The sequence below is a fragment of the Grampus griseus genome (assembly GCF_964374135.1).
Source record: "Grampus griseus genome assembly, chromosome: 1".
Classification (NCBI taxonomy): Eukaryota; Metazoa; Chordata; class Mammalia; order Artiodactyla; family Delphinidae; genus Grampus; species Grampus griseus.
The window spans coordinates 116,258,773-116,282,508 of record NC_139017.1 but is presented as its reverse complement, the minus strand read 5'-3'; the positions used below and the strand labels follow the sequence as shown (position 1 = coordinate 116,282,508).

Sequence of the window (23,736 nt, the reverse complement as noted above, 5' to 3'; positions counted from 1 at the left end):
CCCAGAGAAATTCTGAAAATGCAAGCATTGTGTTATAGTTTGAAGTATACATTTGGCACCTATATTCTTTTGACACTCACTTCCCCTTTATATGTTTATCTGCCTTGCATCTACCAGATTCCTAGGACCCTATTATACTCTAAATGCCCAGCTGCCAACTTCCCTATTCAGTGTCACCTCATTTAACACCTTCTACTGCAATAGGTGACAATCTACACATTGTTAGAGAGTATTAATAATGTTTGAAACATTCACATACTTGCCCCATCATGAAGGTCTTCTGAACCATCATATATACCTCTACTGACAGAAAAGTATGGCTCTGAGACAGTCAATTGTTGTGTAAGTTTTAGTCCCTTTTTTTTTTTTTTTTTTTTTTGGCGGTCCACGGGCTCTCACTGTTGTGGCCTCTCCCGTTGCGAAGCACAGGCTCCGGACACGCAGGCCCAGCGGCCATGGCTCACAGGCCCAGCCACTTCGCGGCATGTGGGATCTTCCCGGACCGGGGCACGAACCCGTGTCCCCTGCATCAGCAGGCAGACTCTCAACCACTGTGCCACCAGGGAAGTCCCAGTTTTAGCCCTTTTTAAACCAAGCCTGAACTCATACTTCTACAAACATATTTTGGAGCTACAACATAACCCTAATCAAGATCTTAGCTTCCCACTGATATTTAGAGTTTCTGCCCATTAATCTGAAAAGCATAGGGGCTACATAAAGTAAAGAATGGGTAGAAATGTGTGATTTTCTTTAAAAATACTAATTTTCATCTCTTAATATAATGTTACATAAAAGTTTACAAATCATGAGACTAGAATACTCTATGCAAATAATAATTTAAGATGAATACCTGCTTTCCATGATTCCTGAATCTGGCTGCAAACTAATAGTCTCTGTTGTAATTTCCACTTTCCGTACACTTCCAAAGAAATCAGTTATCAGGACATTTTTAGGATCCCTCTGAAAAAGATCAGTGCGATGTCCAGGAGTAGACACACATAGACTTTTGGGGCATACCTGAAACTGAAAAAAATATGTACAATAATAATAAATACACATGCTTACACATTCATACAACTTTTATTAAATCCATTAATACAATATAGTAGACTGTAATATATTTTCAAAGCTCTCCCAACCTAAAGAAACTACTGGTTCTAAAGATTAAAGTTTCATTGCTATCGTAATGCTTGACACCTTAAGAAGCTTTACAGACATTAGAATAGGTTATCAATAAAACAGGAAGCTGGCAAGGGAACGAAAAAACATTCACTTTTTAAAATCATATGCTACAAAGTTTATTTTGAACACTTATTTATGAGAACTCATAGGCAACACTATGACAAGAGAAATGCTTTTTTTCTGTAACTACATCCATCTCAGTGGAATGCTCTACCAGAGCATTTTTTAAACATTTTGTAATCATGACCCTTCATTCAAACTTTAAATTCAAATAAAATATTACGTAGTAGCTCAATATGTAAAAAAGATGAAACCAGAGCTGCTCTGGATTGCAGGAAGTTAAATGTAGCCTGCTCACTAGCTATCCCCTTCATCCTCCTGTGAATCTACAAAAACCATTCTATAAATCAAGTAACTTTCTTAGTTTATCCATGATAAAAATTACAAACCCAAAGCACCTCATACACTATAGTGCTCCAGAGAATAGTCTGAAAACTACAACTTCACCACTACACAGATCTCGCAATATTTTTTATGTTAATCTTATTCCTGATATTCCACATCAGTGCATTACCAAGGACCTTTGCAGGACATTTGGTCCATGCCAAAAGGTCCTTGATATTTGGTCCTGTCCAAAACCATTTGGCATGAACCAAATATGCTCATGAACATTTGGACAAGACCAAATTTCAAGGACCTTTTGGCATGGGCCAAATGTCGTATGGACGTTTTGGACAGGACCAAGTGTCTGCTGACCCCAGACACATGTTCATTCACTCAGCAAAGCATAAAAAGTGTCTATTATACGCACTTCATACGGTTACGTTCCATAGGGGATACAAAAATTGATGAGACTTGGGTCCTCTCCTCAAGGCTTTAAGTCTAGTCAGAGATGAATAAACATAACAAGGCAGAAAAAAAGGGACAGGCTCTAATTCCGAAAAAGATAAACTTCTTAGTGTTTGAGGATAAGAAAAAAGGAGTGGGGTTTTAGCTATTTTCTGAAGGAAAAGGAAGATTAGATTGGAAATAACATTCCTAATAAAGGAGCAGCTGCAGAGACATGTTAAGGCAAAGAATTCAATTTGGCAGATTGAATTCCATTCAAATTCAATTCAATTTGACAGCATATATGAAGGAAACCATTACAGGCCCACTAGTAAGGACCCAGAGCCCACAGCACTTGCCCACTTGTAGGGACAAGACTATCTACGTAGGTATAATCACCAACACGACAGTAGAGGGATGGGGAAGGGCACAGCAACTATAATTTATGAAACAGTGTTCCAAGCACTGTGTTAAGCAGTTTGCAGATATTCTCATTTAAGCTTACCAATAACTTTGAGGTATACAAAAATTATTATCTCTCCTTCAAACTAAGGCTCAAAGAGATTAATTGGTCTAACATCACACTGCCTTCCAGGTTCAGGAAAGCAATAACAGGAAATACAAAGAAGAGTTCAGGATATAAATTAAGAAGCAAAGAAGGAAAAAAGGGTGGGGGAAGATCAAGAAAGTTAAATGTCAAACAAGGACAAAACAGACAGAAGGCTGAATAAACAAAATAAAAGATAAAATAAACAAGATAAAATTAAAGTTCGAGGTATATCAAAGGTATTCCTGTATGAGTAACTTGGTTGGTTTTATTAGGTACTAGCAGAAGCAAGCAGGAAAATAAAAGCAGTTGAATGAGCTTGGCAAACACAAATAAGTATTATATTCTTTGCTGCTAAAAACAAAAAACTTCCACTTCAAAAAAACTGAATTATAATTGAAACAATTATATTAGTTTCAGGCATACCATATAGTGATTTGATTTTTTTTTTTTTTTTTTTTTTGCGGTACGCGGGCTCTCACTGTTGTGGCCTCTCCCGTTGCGGAGCACAGGCTCCGGACGCACAGGCTCAGCGGCCATGGCTCACGGGCCTAGCCGCTCCGCGGCATGTGGGATCTTCCCGGACCGGGGCACGAAACCGTGTCCCCTGTATCAGCAAGCGGACTCTCAACCACTGCGCCACCAGGGAAACCCATGATTTGATATTTTTATACATCACAAAATGATCACCATGACAAGTCTACTTACAATCTGTCACCATACAAAGTTATTACAATATTATTGGCTGTATTCCCTATGCTGTACATTACTTTGCCATGACTTATTTACTTTTAACTGGAAGTTTGTACTTTTTAATCCTCTTTATCTATTTCACCCGTGTCCCCACTCACCCACCCCTCTGACAACCATCTGTTTGTTCTCTGTATGTCTACTTCTGTGTTTTTTCTTTATATTCCACATATAGTTGATAGCATACAGTATTTGTCTTTCTCTGACTTATTTCACTGAGCATAATACCCTCTAGGTCCATCCATGTTGCTGCAAATGGCAGAATTTCATTCTTTTCTAAGGCTGAGTAATATTCCATTGTATACATAGCACAACTTTACACACTCATCTATTGATGGAGACATATGGTTGCTTCCCTATCTTGGCTATTGTTAATAATGTTGCTATGAACACTGGGGTGCATGAGAGTGTTTTCCCCTATTTTATATTCTTACCTCCTTTGTTGTATATTAACTGACCATATAAGCAAGCATGCCTTTATTTCCAGGCTATCTATTCTGTTCCATTGTTCTATGTGTCTGTTTTTGTACAGTACCATATGATTATTATTTTTTCAATTTGAAAATCTAATTGGCTTTAACAGGCCAATTCATGAATCAGGCAGCATCCCATCTAGCAACTAGAAGGGTGCTCTGAGGAGTTGTACAAAATAGGTTTTATAGGAGGAAAGTCGGGGCGCTATTAGCAAAAAAGATTTTGTTAGGCCAGGCTTCCTTTGGAGGGTGTAGGGGGAGGAAATGACAAGGGTTTTATCATGCAGATTGCCTCTAGGGGGATGGGGGATAGAGAGCGCCCAAAACGTTTTTTGCTTAATTCCCATAACATCCACAGATCATGGTTCCAGGTTCATAAATTTTTCATAAATTTTAAGTTGGTCATTCTCTTCATTTCATTTCTGACCTTCCAGTCTTAGGAGATCATTTGCCTTGCAGTTAGCAGCTGCGCACATGAATTGAAAGCTTTTGAGAGAATATGATCCGCCAGGGGGATTATTATGATTATTATAAGCAGGATAATTCCCAGTACATGGAAGGCACTTCAGAGTCTGGTCCCCAAGACCCAAACCAATCAAAGAAAGACCCGGTTGAAGGAGTCACCCTTTTAAGCCAAGTGCTTTGCTCAGTGACTGAAATGTCAATCCTGTTGGTGGCATTGGCCATAGTACAGACACCTCCTGGTTCAGCTAAAAGATAATCAAGGACTATTCTATAATCAAGAACAACTCTAGCCACAGAGTCTAAGGATCTTTCCTGGGCAGCTAATGCTTTAGCAGTGGATTCTGCAATACTTTCAAGAGTTAAGAAGAGGCTTCTGAACATATTCTCATTTGTATTTACTCCTAATCAGGGAAATTGACCCTGCCAAAGGAAGCGATTCTGAATTATGAATGCCTCCTGGCAGGTCCTTTCTAGAACAGTTAGGGGCACAGTTAGATAACCTAATAGGTACTGCCTGGTTATATACCAGCCATCTAGGTATTCATAGGCCCAAGGAAGAATAACCATCACTGACTAAGACAAATCCTGTCAGGGCACAAACTACTTCCGCTTAGGTGGCACTGTTAATGGATTCATTTGCAAGTGTTGTTGTACTTGCCCATTCAAGCCAAGGGTCAGTCAGATTTTCTCCTAACCTGAAATAAAAAGTTGTTCTAAATTCGAGAGGTTATCCCTCTAAGCAATGGCCTGGGAGATACGGATGATGGCGTTATCTTTCCAGGTCAATTCCAGAGTAAAGGAAAGAAAGCAAAGAGGAAAAGGTTTTAGTTAAAGTATGAAGTCTTGATCCGTTATCTTGGGCAGAAGCAGTCTACATCAATGTCAGCTACTTCTCTTCCTTGTCAGTTTGATTCAGGGGTCTCCAGCATTAGTACAGGACCAGATGCCAGGTGGAATCCTCCTTGGCTGTGAGATGTGCACCCGAGGCTCAAAACCTTTTAGTTTTGCAGCAGTGTCAGTAGTCAGGAACACTTGGTTAGGTCCCTTCCAATGGGGCTCAAGGGCTGCCTTTGTTCTTAGTGATTCCAAATCAGAAGGGTGAGAAAAAGCTGGAAATGTTAATTGGGTAAGTCATAGTCAGATATCTGAGGAAACTAGAGGAATCTTTGACCACAAAGACAATTAACAGGACTAGAATCTAATATCTACAAAGGTGCAAACATAATTTTTCTCTCTATGATTATCCCATTTTTTTTAACCAGAGATAATCACAGTAAAACTAATTTGTCTGTATTAAACTTGGCCTGATTTTTATAGAAGTACAGCAAGAATAGTGACTGACCATATAAGTTCTTTTTTAAGACTGCTTTGCTGGAACTTTGTAAGCAAAGTACCAGCTTGATTTTTCCACGTGGTTTCTTGCAGCTGTCTGGTCATGTCTGAGTCTATGTACACATTCCAGTCAAAGCCTTGGTAATATAGCCCATGTTTCTAATTGTGTCCTGTTACAAGGAACATGAAAATAAGAATATTCACTAAGAGTTTCTGAATTTGGGGGATCAGATAGGGAGAAAAAGTAAATGTTTCATCTTTGTTCACAAAGGTATATATTACCAAATTGTTGATAGCTTAAGAGAAAAGATTTCTTTAAATCTGGAAAAAAACATTAAAGAACCTGCAATATTTTAAACACACAGTCATAAAAATTAAAATCATCCTTAACAGTTCATTCAGTCCCATGTTATTAATTCTTGTTCTGCTTGAATCCAGTTTTTTCCGTTAGTTCTCTCAACCTTGCCGGATGATCGAGGGTGATAGGGACAGTAATAATTCCAAGAAATTTGCAAGGTTTTCGTTAAAGACCGTATGATTTTCCCAGCGAAGTGTGTGCCTCAATCATTGGAGATTGTGGAAGGTATACCCCAGGTGGGAAACACATTTTCTAACAGTTTCTTTGCCACGGTGAGGGTACTGGCCTTGCAGCAGGGGAAGGCTTCAACCCATCCGGGAAACATACATACAATAACAAGAACATACCGATAACCCATACTAAGTGGCAAATGAATGAAGTCCAGTTGTAGGTGCTAAAGGAGACGAGAGAGAAGAGGTCTGAGACCACCTCTAGGGACAAAAATTGTTATTCTTAAATGCACTGGTAGGTGGGCAAAAGAATGCAAAAAAAGAAAAACGTTTGCCAGGAAGAACCAAACGCTGTCTAGGTTCTCCCATAGCCCTGACTGGTCATTCAGTTTACAGCCATTATTTACCCACCTTAATTTCTCTGATTCAGGAACAAACTGTTGCCATGTTACAAGGACATCAGGATGGCAAAAGTCTGGCAATGAGAGGGTCATGTTTTGCAGAAGCAGAATGGACTTCATCCACATGTGCCACCATCTTTATAAGCCTCTATTGCTGCTGCCTTTGCATGAAAGTCAGCTAGAGCAACTCCCTAATACTGAGGTTCAGTCCTTTGGTGTAAGCCTCAATTTTGATGACAGACAATATAATACACCCGGATATATCAGACTTCCAAGAATTTCATGCAATTTCTGGAACACTTATAATACATACCTATATAGACACAGCATAAAGAAGGCTTGTTCCTTCTTATTAGACAATGTTTCCCATGTAACTTAAAGTATGAAATAAGCCTAATCAGTTTAACATCTTCCTTTTTATAAGGAGAGTAAATACATCCTTTGAAATGTTCCAGGCACCCTCTGAAAAACTTGAAAGTTAATTGAGGTCAAAAGGCTTCAGTTTTAGAATCTGATTTTGGGAAGTCTGTCAAAGATACCAAAAGGTTTGGACACTTGAAGAAACAGGATCACAGATCAATATTGTCTACTTAGCAATATTGTCTACTTAGCAATATTGTCTACTTAGCAGATGAAAAAAATTAAGTTCTAGTTTGAAGTACACTATTGATAATAAAGCTTAATTTTTAAAACCTTTATAAACAATTCAATTTCAGCCAGCTTGATTAGACAAGGTAAAATTCTCTCTCTCAACCTTTTATATACGTTTAGTTTGTCCTTCATAACCAGAAGTTCTAGTTAAGACAAAATTATCCTCATTTCCCTTAACACAAATGCATCTTTATTCCTCATACTTTTTCTTAGCCAAAAACACATCCTGCTTTTCCCTGCCTACGGAGATGTCTCCCATATCGTTTCTAATAGCTTTACTTGCATAATTAGAATTTTTAACCTTTAAAAACCTTAATTTCTAGTGAAAATTTAGGAAGTAAACAATTGTGGACTATCTCTTACCCTAGCATTACAGCTTGGCAAACTTATAAATACTTTTTTATAATTTCTAGAAACATGTGCTTTCTCATAGAAAATTTCTCAGCATGGCACCAAACAAGTGTGAATGAATAATGTTGCCTGCCATATCAGTAAACAAAGGATGTTGCAGCCATCGAGCCACTACAGCTGCTCCCAAAGGTGCACCCTGAAGGGACTCAGGATGGGAAAGCCCAGGATACTGGCCCTAGACAGCTATGATGCATATCAAAGGAATGATTTCAATGAGCCCAGACTCTTGCATCTTCCCATATATAGAAAAGTGCTAAATTCATTAATTTGAGATGTCTGGTTTTATTTAACTAACAGTAATCTTTTTTTTTTTTTTTTTTTTTGCGGTACGCGGGCCTCTCACTGCCGTGGCCTCTCCCGCTGCGGAGCACAGGCTCCGGATGCGCAGGCTGAGCGGCCATGGCTCACGGGCCTAGCCGCTCCGCGGCACGTGGGATCTTCCCGGACCGGGGCACGAACCCGTGTCCCCTGTATCGGCAGGCGGACCCTCAACCACTGCGCCACCAGGGAAGTCCAACAGTAATCTTTTGATATTCTGACTACCTGGTCTTTCTTGCAAAAACTCTTATAAAATCTGGTTCCTCCCTTACCTCTTCATAACAGTCCCTCAGAGCTATCTGAGAAGCTACATCCTGGGCTTAAGTCCTCAATTTTGTCTGCCAAACAAAACATAATTCTCAACTTTTGGTTGCACATTTTTTTTCACTCGACACACGCTTACTAATAAACCCAAATTTATCTTTAGTTTCTCTATAATAAGAAACCAAAAGTAGATAAACCTATGTTCAGTAATTAATGGCTCAGTATTTTTTCTTATTTGGGGAGAGCTAGATATTCAATAAATTTCTAGCACTTAATCTTAGCAAAACTTTAAGGTTTCAGGTTACTGAAAAGATATGGGAAATTAATTTGAAAAGTTCAACTAAGAACTTTTTATCCTACTTATATTTATTTAATACTTGCTCTTAACAATTGTTTAGATTACTTATGAAAACTTCATCATATCCAGTTATTTTCCTTGCAAGCCTAGGTAAAATAAAAGTATTATATTTAATGCTGATAACTCTAAAGACATCTCTGCTTTAATTTAAACCAACAACCTTAAACTAGCTTTTATTTACAAAAGATATCTTAGATCACATAATTTTAAAAAGCATTTCAGTTAGTTTCTGTTGTATTTCTGACAACTTTGGAATGCCCATTTTGACTCCACATTGGCTCTGTTTCTTTGACTTTAGCCTTTGCTTTTCCTTGCTTTTGTTATTATAATCATACATAATGGCCTGCCGCAGGGAACCCTACCCACCTGGGAATGGCTGCATGAAAGAAGAAATTAACACATGCCCTCCTGGAGGCTGGCCATTCCAGGAGATGTTTTTGCAAGACTGATGGCCCTTTTTACTTTACTTCCTCCCTGCCTCTCCCTCTCTATTCTGCCTTCTTGCTTTACTTCCCTCTCTGATTCTATAAAAGAAACTGGCATCCAGACCCCGATAAGATGTTTTTATTGGGGACCTTAGTCCACCACCTTCTCGGTCTGCTGCCTTTCTGAATAAAGTCATATTCCTTGCCTCAACACCCTGTCTCCCGATTTATTGGCCTGTTGTGCGGCGAGCAGAGCATGCTTGCACTCGGTAACACAATCCTTACAAGCTTGTCTTCAAACCAACTAAATAGAGCTCTTCTACAAAGTAATTCTGCAGTACCATCTAGAGGTTAAAAAAAAACACCACCACATATCTACAACGTACATAAGGAGATACACACAGATGCAAAGAGAGATCTCATAGTTACCAATATTTGTGGAGAAGACACTTAAGATTTTTTTTTTATCTGCCAAATTTCCAAATTTTTCTTCCCTTCTTTTTTTTTCTTTTCTGATGAGAAACAATTGCATTTCAAAGAATGGCTCTTAAGTCTCAGAGAATATAGAGATAGGAAATCTACATCACAAAGACACAGATTAAGTACAGAACAATTCTATTTCCAAAGTCCCAATATCTACAAGTATTTTGAGATGAAGAGAGGAGGTTTGGGGATTGGCAAAAAGGAATGACACCCATCTACCTATTGTTGGAATGTTTCTTTTCCTCTGGGTATATCTAGCTTCGGGTATAAGGTCTAAATTCTTACCAGACTCTGAATAATTTCAGTTCCCTAAGTGTTTAAGGGAATAATTTAGCAGTTTATCCAAAAAAATCTGTATCATCAACTCTGTGAGGGGCCCATATGGGAGTTTAAGCTGATGTGGAAGAATTTGCACAGAGCCTTGAGAACAATCTCTTTTCCAGGGTCCCAGCTGATAACAGCTGAAACATTGATCTCTGGGCAAGTGTTTTAATAATGAACCCCCAAGAAGGTGAAATGGGGAGGCCTAGGCATTGTTTTAGATATCTTTTGTATCTTTAATTTTTCATTGGATTTTGCAACGAATCTTTTAATGAAGTTATTTTGGAATTTTGAAAGCTTTTGGAGACTTCTGCATACTAATTAAAAAAGGTATTCCATTTGGTTCATTTAACTTGGGAGCCCTTGTTTTTAAGTGATCTTACCTATTTGGAACATTCCTCCTAATGGCCAATGTAATTCTAGGTTGATTTTAGTAAAACTTTGCCATTTTGTTAAATAACTGCAGCTTCCAGGATTCATAGTTCTTAAATATAAACTAAGCAGATGTGATGGAAGGCAGTGTGCTCAACTATTTGTACATAAAGGATCATGTTTCTTCTAGCTAGGCCTTTGGTTTTCTCAGTCAAACTAATACCTAAGAGGGACTTGTGGCAGGGTTGGGAATTATGTGGTGTTTTACAGTGTACATTATTGCATGGAAGTTTTCTTGAGGTTGGTGAGTGACCTAGATGTCAGTCTAACCCATTCTGTGACCAACTTATCCTAACATGAGACTCTTTGGGTTAGGTGATGAGCACTCTAATAACTTTTAAACGTCTGGTACCCACCAAACTTTGCAGCCTTTTAGCTTCTGAAATTCCCATTAGCAATGGGTTTTACTTCGTGTGCACATTAACAGAAACCCATGGTAACTAAAAAAAAAAAAAAAGAGAGAGAGAGAGACTGGGGAAAGGACTGAACGAGCAGACCTCAAAGAATGAGTACTGCGGACTGATTCCAAGCAAAAGGAGAACTGCAGCTATAACTAGTAGTTCTCAACAGGGAATCTGGGAAAGGATTCCAAACAAATGGGGAGGTGCATATTAAACCTTCATAGTACCAAATGTGGAGACAGAATCAAGGGACTGGAGTTTTCCACTCAAAACAATGAACTGTGGAAAGCTAATTAGATCAGGAGCTCGAACACAAAAAGAACAGAGCTCAACCAAAAGGAACTTACCAATGGCCCTTGGAAACAGCAAGAAAGACAGTGAACTGAAAAGGGTTCACAGGGTGCCATGCTTGTGTTTCCTGCTCCTTGAAAGCCATCCCAAATTCACTTCAAATCTCATCGCTGCCACACATCCATTAAAAAATAAAAGTCAACCAAGTAAATTTGAAGATGTATTTGGCTTTATTAGATGATTCATGAATTGGGCAGGCAGCATCCCACCTAGCAACCAGAAGGGTGCTCCCAGTACTACACTTGTTTTGATTACTATAGCTTAGTAGCATAGTTTGAAATCAGGGCATATGATAGCTCCAGCTTGTTCTTCTTTCTCAAGATTGCTTTAGCTATTTGGGGTCTTCAGTGCTTCCATATAAAATTTAGGATTATTTGTTCTAGTTCTATTTTAAAAAATGTCTTTATTATTTTGATATGGATTACATGAAATCTGTAGATTGCTTTGGAAAATATGGACATTTTAGCAATATTAATTCTTCTAAATCAGAAGCATGGATTTATTCTACTTATTTGTGTCATCTTCAGTTTCTTTCATCAATGCTTAGAGTTTTCAGAATACAGGTCTTTCACCTCCTTGGTTAAATTCATCTCTAGGTATTTTATTCTTTTTTATACAATTGTAAGAGGGATTGTTTTCATCACTTCTCTTTCTGATAGTTCATTATTAGTGTACAGAAATTCAGCCAATTTTTGTATATTAATTTTGTATTTTACAACTTAACTGAATTCATTATTAGTTCTAATAGTTTTTTTGGTAGAGTCTTTAGGGATTTCTGTATTACGCCATCTGCAAATAGTGACAGTTTTGCTACTTCTTCCTTTCCAGTTTGGATGCCTTTTATTTCTTTTCCTGACTAATTTCTTTTTTTTTTTAACATCTTTATTGGCATATAATTGCTTTACAGTGTTGTGTTAGTTTCTTCTGTAAAACAAAGTGAATCAGCTATATGCATACGTATATCCCCATATCCCCTCCCTCTTGCATCTCCCTCCCCCACTCCTTATCCCACCCCTCTAGGTGGCCGCAAAGCACCGAGCTGATCTCCCTGTGCTATGCAGCTGCTTCCCACTAGCTACCTATTTTACATTTGGTAGTGTATATCTGTCAACGTTACTCTCTCAGTTCGTCCCACCTTACCCTTCCCCCTCCACATGTCCTCAAGTCCATTCTCTAGGTCTGTGTCTTTATTCCTGTCCTGCCCCTAGGTTCATCCTTTTTTTTTTAGATTCTATATAGATGTGTTAGCATACGGTATTTTCTCTTTCTGCCTTACTTCACTCTGTATGACAGACTAGGTCCATCCACCTCACTACAAATAACTTAGTTTTGTTTCTTTCTTGACTAATTTCTGTGGTTAAGACTTCCAACACTATGGATAAAAGTGGCAAGAGTGGGCATCCCTGTATTGTTCCTAATCTTAGAGGAAAAAGCTTTCTCAGTTTCTCACTGCTGAGTATAATGTTAGCTGTGAGTTTGTCATATATGGTCTTTATTATATTGAGGTACATATATTCTCTCTATACCAACTTTGTAAAGTTTTTATCATAAATGGATGTCAAATTGTCAAATGCTTTTTTCTGCATCTATTGAAATGATCATATGATTTAAATCAGTCATTTTGTTAATGTGGTGTATCACATTATTGATTTGCAGGTGTTAAACCAAACTTGCATCCCTGGAATGAATCCCACTTGATCATGCTGCATGATTCTTTTAATGTATTGTTGCATTTGGTTTGCTAATATTTTGTTGAGGATTTTTGTATCTATATTCATCAGGGATATTGGCCAATAATTTTCTTTTTTTGTAGCATCAATTCTTTTGCTTTGGTGTCAGGGTAATTCTAGTCTCATAAAATGACTTTGGAAGTGTTCTTTCTTTCTTCTCAAACTGAAGAAGTGTGTATTATCCAAAGTGTGTATTATTTTATTTGGAATAATTTGACAAGGATGGGTATTACCTTCTTTAAATGTTTGGCAGAATCACCTATGAAGCCACCTAGACCTGGACTTTTGTTTGTTGGCGTTTTTTCTTTTTTTTGGATTACTGATTTAATTTCATTACTAGTAATTGGTCTATTCAGATTTTCTAATTCCTCATGATTTAGTCTTGGAAGACTGCATGTTTCTAGGAATTTATCCAATTCTAGATTGTCTAATTTGTTGGCATATAATTGTTCATAATAGTCTCTTATGATCTTTTGTATTTCTGTGATATTGACTGTAATTTCTCCTCCTTCATTTCTGATTTTACTTATTTGGGCTCATTTTTCCTTGATGAATCTGTTTGGCTAAAGATTTGCCAATTTTGTTTATCTTTCAAAGAACCAGCTCTTAGTTTCATTGATTGTTCTATTGTCTCTTTAGCTGTTATTTCATTTATTTCTGCTCTGATCTTTATTATTGCCTTCTTTCTACTAACTTCGGGCTTTGTTTGTTCTTCTTTTTCTAGTTCCTTTAAATGAGTTAGATGGTTAAGAGTTTTCTTGTTTCTTGAGGTAGGTCAGTATTAATATGAACTTCCCTCTTAGAAACTGCTTTCGCTAGCAGCATCCTAAAGATTTTGGAATGTTGTGTTTCCATTTGCATTTGTCTCAAGGTATTTTGTGATTTCTTTGATAACCCACTGATTGTTTAACAGCATGTTGTTTAGTCTCCACATGTTTTGTGGGTTTTTTTCCAGTTTTCTTTTTATAACTGATTTCTGGTTTCATACAGTTGTGATCAGAAAAGATGCTCAAATTTATTAAGACTTCTTAAATTTACTGAGACTTGGTCCATAGCCTAACATGTGATCTATCCTGCAGAATGTTCCATGTACACTTGAATGTGTATTTTGCTGTTTTTGTTTTGGATGGAATGTTCTGTATGTATCTATTTAGTCAATCTGATATAAGGTGTCTTTTAAGGCCAATGTTTCCTTGTTGATTTTCTGTCTGGATGATCTATCCATTGATATTAAGTGGGGTATTAAGTCCTCTACTGTTATTGTATTACTGTCTATTTCTCCCTTTACTTCCGTTACTATTTGATTTATATATTTAAGTGGTGCCATGTTGGGTGCACAAATGTTTACAAATGTTATATCCTCTTGTTGGACTGTTGGACTGACCCCTTTGTATTATGTAATGCCCTTGTTACAGTATTTGTTTGGAAGTCTATTACTACCCCAGTTTCCTTTTCATTTTCATTTTCATGGTATATCTTTTTCCATCCATTCACTTTCAGACTGTGAGTGTCTTAAGGTTTGAAGTGAGTGTCTTGTAAGGAGCATTGAGAAGGGTCTTGTTTTTTTTAATCCATTCAGCCACCCTATGTCTTTTGATTGGAGAATTTAGTCCATTTACATTTATAGTAATTATTGATAGGTATTTACTTACTGCCATTTTGTTAATTGTTTTCTCACTGTTTCTGTAGTTCATCTCTGTTCCTTTATTCTTCTCTTTCTTTCTTCCCTTGTTGTTTGACTGTTTTCTTTACAGTTATTTTAAATTCCTTTTTCATTTACTTTTGTGTATTTACTAAAGGTTTTTTGTTTGTGGTTACCATAGGTCACACATAACATCCTACATATATAACAATCTCCTTTAAGTTTATAGTAACTTAATTTTGAACACATTCCAAAGCTTTATATTTTACTTCCCCAACACATTTATGATAACATATTTTACATCTATTCATTTTATATATCCCTTAACTAAGTATTGTATTTTAAATTAATTTTATGACTTTTGTCTTTTACCCTTTGTACTGACTTTATAAATGATTAACCCACTACCTTTTTATTTACCTTTTTCAGTGAGATTTTTAATTTAATATCTTATCTTACTATTGATTAGTATCTTTTCTTTCTAGCTTAGAGAAGTCCCTTTAACATTTCTTATAAAATGGTGATGAACTCTTTTAGTTTTGCTTATCTGGAAAACTCCTAATCTCTCCTTCAATTCTGAATGATAACCCTACAAGTTACAGAATTCCTAGTTGGCAGTTATTCCCTTTCGAAACTTCAAAATGTAGTAAGTAGTTTGATGTTATCAAATCTGATAGCTTAAAGCAGTGGTTTTCAGAATTTTAGAGTTGAACCTCTTTAATAAATAGAAATCTACCTGAAAGGTTTCTATATAATAAAAGAGATCAATACAAAGCTGCTTGGTTTATGAAATACTAGAGTCCAGAACCCTATCTACTCAGGCTCCCATTCATTCCAAAGCTCCATGAAAGCAGGGACAGTATCTGCCTCTATCTCTAGAGTACAGCCAGTGCCTGTCACTTAGCAAAATCTCAAGAAATATTTGTGAATGAATTAAGATATAAATTAATGAAAAAGAATGAAAGTCATTAATTCACAGTAATTATCCAGTCTAGAACTGCTATTTCAAGCTTTTTATTATGCTTACTTTTGATAGCAACTTCAAAGTAGATTTATTTTAAAAGAGACAATCAGTGCAGAAAATTCAGGAAAAAAAGTTGAACTAAATTCAACAGGCCACATCAAAACATGGTGCTAGAAGTTGTAGGGTGCACAAAAATATGTAAGAGGAGGCCTCTCTCCTTCAAGAACTTCCCATTAAGTGAGAAAAACATTTACACTCAATTAGTAAGTCCAAACAAAGACAGACTGTGACAAATGGCATAAAAAAAAAAAAAGAAATAAAGCTCTGAGTAGCTTTACTTATTTTACATAAATTCCAACAAGAAGACTATGAGAAGATCTCCTGGAGGAGGTAGGATCTGATCTGACTCCCAAAGAATAGGTAGAATTTCAATATGTGAATCTAAAAAAGGAGACTTCTGGTAGGGAAAAAAAACCATGAGCAAATGAATGAGAATAGCAAAATACCTCAAGGAATAGCAAGTTAACTAGGCTAAGGTTTTAGGCCTCTTGTAGTAAAGAAAGAGATACTACTGTAATGGGAGATTCAAAACACTTTAAAAGGCCACCATTCAGCATATGGAAGAGTACCCTAGAAGTCGAGGAATAACAGACTTCACTTATCACATTAAGGTTAGCATAGCTATTGTGCTATAATCAAATCAAGCAAATACTTACAAGATCATTCATATTAGTTTGGCTAGCTGGATTAATTTCCTCCAAAAATTCTAAGACATAAAATGTGTATCTATCCATAAGATGGACTCCAATTGCAGGATCAGGTTGATGCTATAAAAAAAAAGCAAAGGAAAAAAAAGTGTATGTCTAATAGATAGGATCATCACATTACAACAAAATATTTTAAATATAATCAAAATTTCCTTCTAAGATATAAAGAATTCTAAGAATAAGAAATAACAGATATATTTATAAAGCATATAAGTGATCCTAGAAATAGCTACACATTCCAAAGACAATGCCATTTACAAACGGGAAAGAAAAAATGCACCTACCGAGAGTGAATCTTCTCCCACTTGGCTACTAGCTAAAGCCATTATGTTAGGAGAATAAAATCTCTCATACATGGATGCTCCTTGACAAGTATCAATAATAAACAATAGCTCATTGTAGCTGAAAGAAAAGTGATAATATCTTTGACATGAATCATGCTGTTAAACATACATTAACATTTTACAATACTTCCCTAAGATGTTTAAGTCATATCTTAGTCATTTCATTAGCTAAAAATTTGAGATTTTTTGATAGAATTCCCAATATAAATTTAATATGAGAAATATTAAAGGTATAACCTGTCCAGGGGAACCACCTCAATAGAGTGCAGTAGTTGTGCCATAAAGTGGCTGCCCCAACTTCTTCCCCCTCCCTTATCTATGCCACAAGATTCAGAATTCAAACACATGTTCAATTCAAAAAAACATTATCTGGCACCCACACAGTCCTAGAAACTGAGCTAGATTCAGAAAAAATATATATATGACTTAGTCACCATACTCAAAGATCTTAAAATCTAACTGGAAGACAGACACATAAACATATAACTAAATCAGAATGTGATGAGTGTTACAAATTTTATTGAAGGCCTACAATGTGCCTGACACTAAGCTGGGGATACAATAGTCCTTGCCCTCACAGAGCTTAGAGTCTAACAAAGTCAAAGTGCTCCAAGAGCACTGAGAAAGAAACAGAGGAAACTGTAAGGAAAGGCAGGTCAGGGAAAGGTGATGTCTGACAAGGGCAGTGAGGGGTGAGTGTTATATTATTTAACAAAGAGAGGAATAGCACCTTCCAGCAGAGGAAAAAGCCTGTATTAAGGCATCTAAATGTAAAAAAGTATAAATGTTTAGGAAAAAGGAATTGTATTGTGTAGCTTGGATTTAGAGTTAATTTGGTAAAATGGAGAGAAATTCATTTCAAAAAGGTAAGGCAGGGTCAACCTGTAAAGTATCCTGTACAAAGTTTGGATCTTAACCTGTAAGTTTGAAGAAGCCATCAAAGGCTTTTTTAAAGTGAAAGAATAACAAAATCAGCTCTATATTTTAGCTGCCTAGTTGGTGAAGGTGAAAACAGGGAGCAAATAACATTTTCTCAGAGGTTTCTCTCAGACATTGGATCTAAGTAAACAGCTAACACTACACCTAAAAAAGAAAGCATGGAATCTTAATATTATCTAGGCAAGGGATAGACGGCACGATTAATATGACACATTTGTTCTCAGACAAAGATCTGTGGACACCCCTGGGGATCATAAACATCTAAGGTTATGAGAGGCAGTACAGTAAAACAATTAAGAGAGTAAGCTCTGGGACAGGCCCACTTGGATGTGAATTCTAGTACTGGCACTTATGAGCTGTATAAAGTTTGGCAAGTTATTTAATCTATCTGTGCCTCAATTTACACATTTGTAAAAATGGGAATAATAACAATATCTGCCTCATGGTGTTATTAAAATTAAACAGAACAACACATTATATAACAGTGCCCAGCACCTAGTATACCTTCAATAAATGTAAGCTATGAATAAGATAAAACCAGTACCAAGCAAAAGCTTCCTCTTCAACACTTCTATACATTCTCCTTATGCCTATAATTCAGAATTTAGAATATTTAATTTGTAGCAGAGTTGTGTACACATTTCTCTTTTCTACTAGAATTTAAAAATTTGAAGGCACAATAAGCATCATATTCCCCTCTGTGCCACATGCTCAGAAGGTAAGCAATAAGTGTTTATTGAGGGTAATTAATTTAAAAGCAGTTCAATTGCTACTTTAAATTCACTTAAGTTCATATGACAACTTTCAACTAAAAGGGTGCTTATCACGGATTACTAACAATATATCATCCTTAATGTGAGTTACTACAAATTTTATACTAATCCTAATTTCAGCATCTTTTTTCCAAAGAAGAAATAATGTATTCCTATTACTTGGAGGGCCCAAGATTGTGCAAAAAGAATAAGTACAAGATGAAAAATAAATATATGTTCACAATCCCCCTAAATAATGGGGAACTTGGTTGGTGGGACTCTTATTTCCTCCAAACAGGATGAGCAATAACAAGAGATATGATCTTAACAGGTGAATTTCTTTCCATGCTCTTTAAGAAACCCAAATTTTTCTTCTAAAAAGAATTCAGTTCATACTTCTGTAAAATATAATAAAACTACTGCTGCAATGTACAATTTCTAAAAAAATAAAAAATAGTTCAGTTCAATAGAAATAACAAACATAAATCTAGAGTAGAAGAAATGACTTATTAAAATAAGTTTAGATCTCATAAGATTTATAAATCTACTAACCATGGAAAAATTAGGTACTAATCTATCTTATGAAAAGTAGTCATTTGTCAATTACCGTCTTTTTTGCCACATTTGTTCAAAAGCATCTGCAAGTTCTATGTTGGTAATTTCTTCAGAATCTTGAAATTTCAAGAAACCGTTTCCACCATGTCCTTATAGGAAGAGTCAGAAAGATCAAACAGACACTGTTTTTAATGCAAACTGCACACATCCAGATATAAACGTTCACTTCATTCATAGCAATATTTTAATATCACTTGTTATTTTATACTCTAAAATAAAAAGTACTGTAAAAACAAATAAATTTAATTTTCTGCTATACCAATTAAAGAGAATAATGATAGACTATGTACAAAATAGTAGATATAACATATATTTAAAAGATTTTCTATCATTCAGTTTTAGAAAAACACATTTATACTTTTTTCACTGGCTCCATTATTATGTCAGAAATGAGTTTCCATAGATAAAAATTTCTCAAATACCAGGCAAACATTTTTGGTGAGAAAGGAGTTGAAGACACTAGCTAGTCCCATGGTAAGCTAGCACTATTCACAGTATATACTTGAAATGCTATATCAATAGGAAGTGTAGTTCTCACCTAAAACTTGACGTTTTCACAATCATCAACCACTGTCTAATGAGAGTTGACCAGAAGATTATGACATTTAGAATGCATGATAGAGCCAGTCTGCCTGGACACAAACACTAGCTTTACTACTTAATGACTGTGTTATTTTAGGCAAGTAACTTAACCTTTCTAGGCCTCAGTTTCCTCAGATGTAAAGTAAGAAATGTATCAGTAAGGTCATCATTAGCGTGTCTATATATGTCCTTTGTGCAGATTTTAAAAAGGTACTTCCCACTGGGTAACAAAGTAGAAAAATCTGTGTGTTTCAGTGCTCCCACTGAATATAAGTAGTCCTGTAAGCTCAAAAGTGGTTAGTGGCTATGCCTTAGGGTGGGTTAAGGGAAGAGGAATATTTCTCTCTCCCATTAGACACAACTTTATAGCAGGGCACACAGCTGAGTAAATGTAAACATATACTAGATCTCAGCTCCCACTCACCACCCGAGCCAGACACTTATATGCAGTGCACAACCCACACAACCATATATGACAGCCCTGAAAATCGGCACCTAAATCTTTAGATTGTTTTGAGGATGAAATGAACTAATATACACAATGATTAAGAATACTGCGTGATGTATAGTAAGCCTCAATAAATATTAGCTATTACCGTTTTTATTATCATATTATCATAATTATCAACCTTCCCGTTCTCTTACACGGGTTGGCAAGCTTTTTCTGTAAAGGGCCATGTGGTAAATGTTTTAGACTTGTGAGCCATATGGTCTCTGTTGCAAATCCTGGACTCTACCACTGTAATGTAAAAGCAGCCACAGACAATACACAAAACAAATGGTTACAACTATGCTCTAATAAAACTTTACTTCCAAAACAGTAGCCCTTCCATGGGCCAGGGTTTGCCAATTCTTTCTTAGATACTGGAATTTCTCCCATACCTGGAGTTATCCTGAAAGAGGATCTACAGACTCAGAAAAAAATGTAAAACCTTTTGTTTAGTACATCAAATAAAGCCAAGCTACAAGACTGTACTTCATCCTATTTGCCACAAAAACTTTAAAATTTCTTGTAAATGTCAGATAAACTAAAATGAAAATTTTTCTGACTTCATTAACTTGCTGGGTTAATTTAGAAAGTTTATAAATTGATTGTATTTTAAAAGCTGTAAATAAATGCAACATGATAAAAGAAGACCACTAATTAGGGGTCACTGTCTTGCTGTATGACATCTAAGAATCATTCTGCACCTATTTTATCATCAGTTGATGAGTAATACACTGTTCTAAAATATCATTTCAAGTTGTTATACATTATGAGAAAAGAGAACTTCATAACAAACTATCAAACTACTTGAACCAAAATAATTTAAGATGTTTAAATTTCTTTCCACACAAATTCCTTTTTGAAAAGAGTTGCAACATATGCTATCATTAAATATCTAAATTATGAAATTACCTGTCATATAAATAAGAATATTACTCCTATCATCAGAAAGAAGACGTTTTGACCGAGGCGTACTAGATGGAATCCTCCCAGTTAATACCCGTAAAAAATTTTCCACAGTTACCTGAAAAATAAGTGAAAAATCAGATGAAATAGAATTGAGGGAAAACTGATAATTGTTTTTTACTTTCAAAAATATTCCTTCTTCTTTCTCTATGTATTACTCAGCATTACCTCTAAACTGAAAATAAAACCTAAAGAGAAATATAACTCAATTAAAATATATTTATTTAAATGTATACCTCAAACTAACTTTGTTTCCATTTTTTAAAAAATACTAAAAACTAACAAATAAAAACTACCTTGGGGAAAAATAGGTTAATTATACATTTAAAAATTCAAATACTATACAAAATATTGCCAAAAACTTAAAGATTATCAGTCTGTCTTCACAGGCAATTCTTTGGGAAGAAACAAAATATAAAAACATAAATAAATTCAACAACATTATAACTATTGCAATTAATATGTGCAACTACTTAGTCAATTCTAGATTAACAGTGAAAAACAGGTCCATAATAAATTATAAAAATAAAACCATAAGTATAGATCCATAAATAATTCCCAAATTATGCATCTTTGATTTTTTAATGCATTTTGTTACTTAAATTTCATTAGGGGTATCTTTAACATGTAAAAAATTCATAACACTGTAAACCAGATTTCCCAACCAGGAATTTCTGGACATCTGGGATTCTTTGAAAGATATTTAAGGTCTTGGGAGTATAATGCTAATTTGAAGTTATACTATACAGATCTAAATTTAAAAAGCAGAAAATCAATCCAGCTTTCTTGTTCGACTTTTCCCTAGATCATGAGTATGTAAGTGTGTGTGTGTGTGTGTGTGTGTGTGTGTGTGTGTGTGTGTGTGTAAGCTATTTGGTTTACATTTTTCCCAGAAGACAGCAAAATGCTAAGTGTTTTTCTTTAACAGGACTTCTTGTTAGCTAATAAGGAAGGGAAGTATTTGGTCTACATTTTATAATGACTAAATAAACAATTAAAAGTCCAGCATTCATAAACATTTAACTGTTGAACAAACATTTTTGAGTGCCTTCAGAAGGTTACAGGAACTCTCTAGGTGTAAGATACATAAGATACAGGCCATGTTCTCAAGCAGCTTACAGCCTGGGAAAAGATATTCTTTTTAAATTGCTTCAAAACAGGTCTGGGAACATGGGAAATTGTGTCTTACTTTTGGTAAACTTGGTAAAAGGGGAAGGATTATTGAGGAAGACTTCATCAAGGAAGACTTCAAATTTTAAACATACAATTTATTAAATTTAAAATGAAGTTTCAAAGGGAGAAAATATAGTATAATGCCATTTTTCCAAATTTACATTTTTATTTTTAATCATACATGCTAAAAACACTGGAAGCATATTAAAAGTGATTACCTCTAAGTAGTGTTAGTCACTTTAGTATTTTCACAATATACTTACTAAAAATATAAAACTTGAAATTTTAGATCAAATATGAAAAACAAAGAATATACTTACTATAAAAGAATGTTGATACATTAAACATCAATAAAATACTCTAATATAGAAGCCAAGATAAAGTTGTTCTATCCTAGATACATATATGAAATATTCATGCTGTGATAGTTTTATTCATATATTGTTTCCTTAATATGAACTCCAGAAACAGAATTATAGCAAGGTTTCAGTGACAATCATGTACAAAGTTTAAAGAAAAAGAATAAGATTATTTTATTCTACCACTATTTTAAAGCTTAAAAGTGAAAATATTTCAAAACTGTTGCTAAACAATTTACCTCATAACTTCTATAATCCACTTCCACATCATCTCCATACACATTTAATTCCATATTCTTGTGACTAAACACTGTAGCTGGTTTAGGATTTCTAGGGTTGCATGCCATATCATCTGCAAGCATCAGAACAATGTGACTAGGAAAAAAAATTTTCAGTAAATATAGTGTACTATTTAAATAAAACCAGAAAGGTAAAAACAAATATATTCTATTTATATAATATGGTAATTATCTTCATTCTTTCTTTATTAAAATTAACTCAAAATAATTATTGAGGACATATTTAAAAGAGCTTTAATTATTTTTTTCATATCTTTATGTAGTATAAGTTTTAAAGTCAAGAAATTAGAACAATCTGTCACGAACTTATCCGCAGAACTTGAAATTAACTTACTTAATTTTTTTTCCCAACAGAGTATACTTTATGCCATATAGCAAAAGGAAGCTAAGATGAAGGAGCTACACTGTCCTCCCAAAACATTTTTTTCAATTTTAATAATATTTGAAACTCTCAAGACTTACTGAGTTAAACTATGATATTCCAAAGAATCTACTTTTCAGAATCTCAAATGCTTAAGTATGAAAACATGCAATTCATCAGCAAGTGTAATCACTGTACCACAGGAACACATCTCCAATGCAGTCATTCTTCACTGGCTCCACTCCATCTCCCTGACACCAGCCACCATCATCTCTAGATGATGCTGGACTAGGTGCTGGGTTAGCTCCCACCTGGCTTCCCACTTCCACTCTCACCCTCCCATGGTTCATTCCCCTTATAGCCACCAGAGTGACCTTCCTTAAACAAGTCAAATCACTAAACTTTCTCACTTAAAACCGTTCAAGAACTCCCCATTATAATTAGAGGAAAACAGAAATTCCTTACATGGTCTAAAAGGCTCAATGTGGTCTCTGTCTGTCTCTCTAACTTCAGCCCCTAGCATCCATGTTCACGATGTTACTTCCATACTGTTCCAGGAATATGCCAAGCCTTTCCCAATTCAGGGGCTACTGACCAAATTTAGACTTCTCTCCTCCCAAATCTTCATATCATTCAAATCTCAGCTAAGGTACTCTATTTTCACTTCAAGTTTTCTTTCCTATAGGTCATTTACGAATCTGAAATCCCCATCTTCTCCCACTACCCCCTCCCATTAGAATATGAGCATCTCTCTTGAGGGCAGGGGCTTTTATCTGTCCTGTTCACCACTGTATCACTCAGGCTTAGTAATACAGCTTGGCATATAGTAGGTATT

At 35.5% G+C, this 23,736-nt stretch overlaps 1 protein-coding gene across 2 annotated transcripts in view; it reads right to left on the bottom strand.

Annotated features, from left to right (window-relative positions):
• PIGK (phosphatidylinositol glycan anchor biosynthesis class K) overlaps window positions 1-23,736 on the bottom strand; it is a 143,503-nt gene that overhangs the window by 81,915 nt on the left and 37,852 nt on the right. The window contains exons 4-9 of one of the 2 annotated variants that reach the window (XM_082675783.1): window positions 22,481-22,616; window positions 20,656-20,767; window positions 18,667-18,763; window positions 16,309-16,426; window positions 15,974-16,084; window positions 851-1,023 (exon numbers count right to left, since the gene is read on the bottom strand). In XM_082675783.1, coding sequence (XP_082531909.1) covers window positions 851-1,023; window positions 15,974-16,084; window positions 16,309-16,426; window positions 18,667-18,763; window positions 20,656-20,767; window positions 22,481-22,616 — 747 coding nt within the window. The remainder of the gene's footprint in view (window positions 1-850; window positions 1,024-15,973; window positions 16,085-16,308; window positions 16,427-18,666; window positions 18,764-20,655; window positions 20,768-22,480; window positions 22,617-23,736) is intronic. The other variant, XM_082675784.1, reaches the window with a different exon arrangement.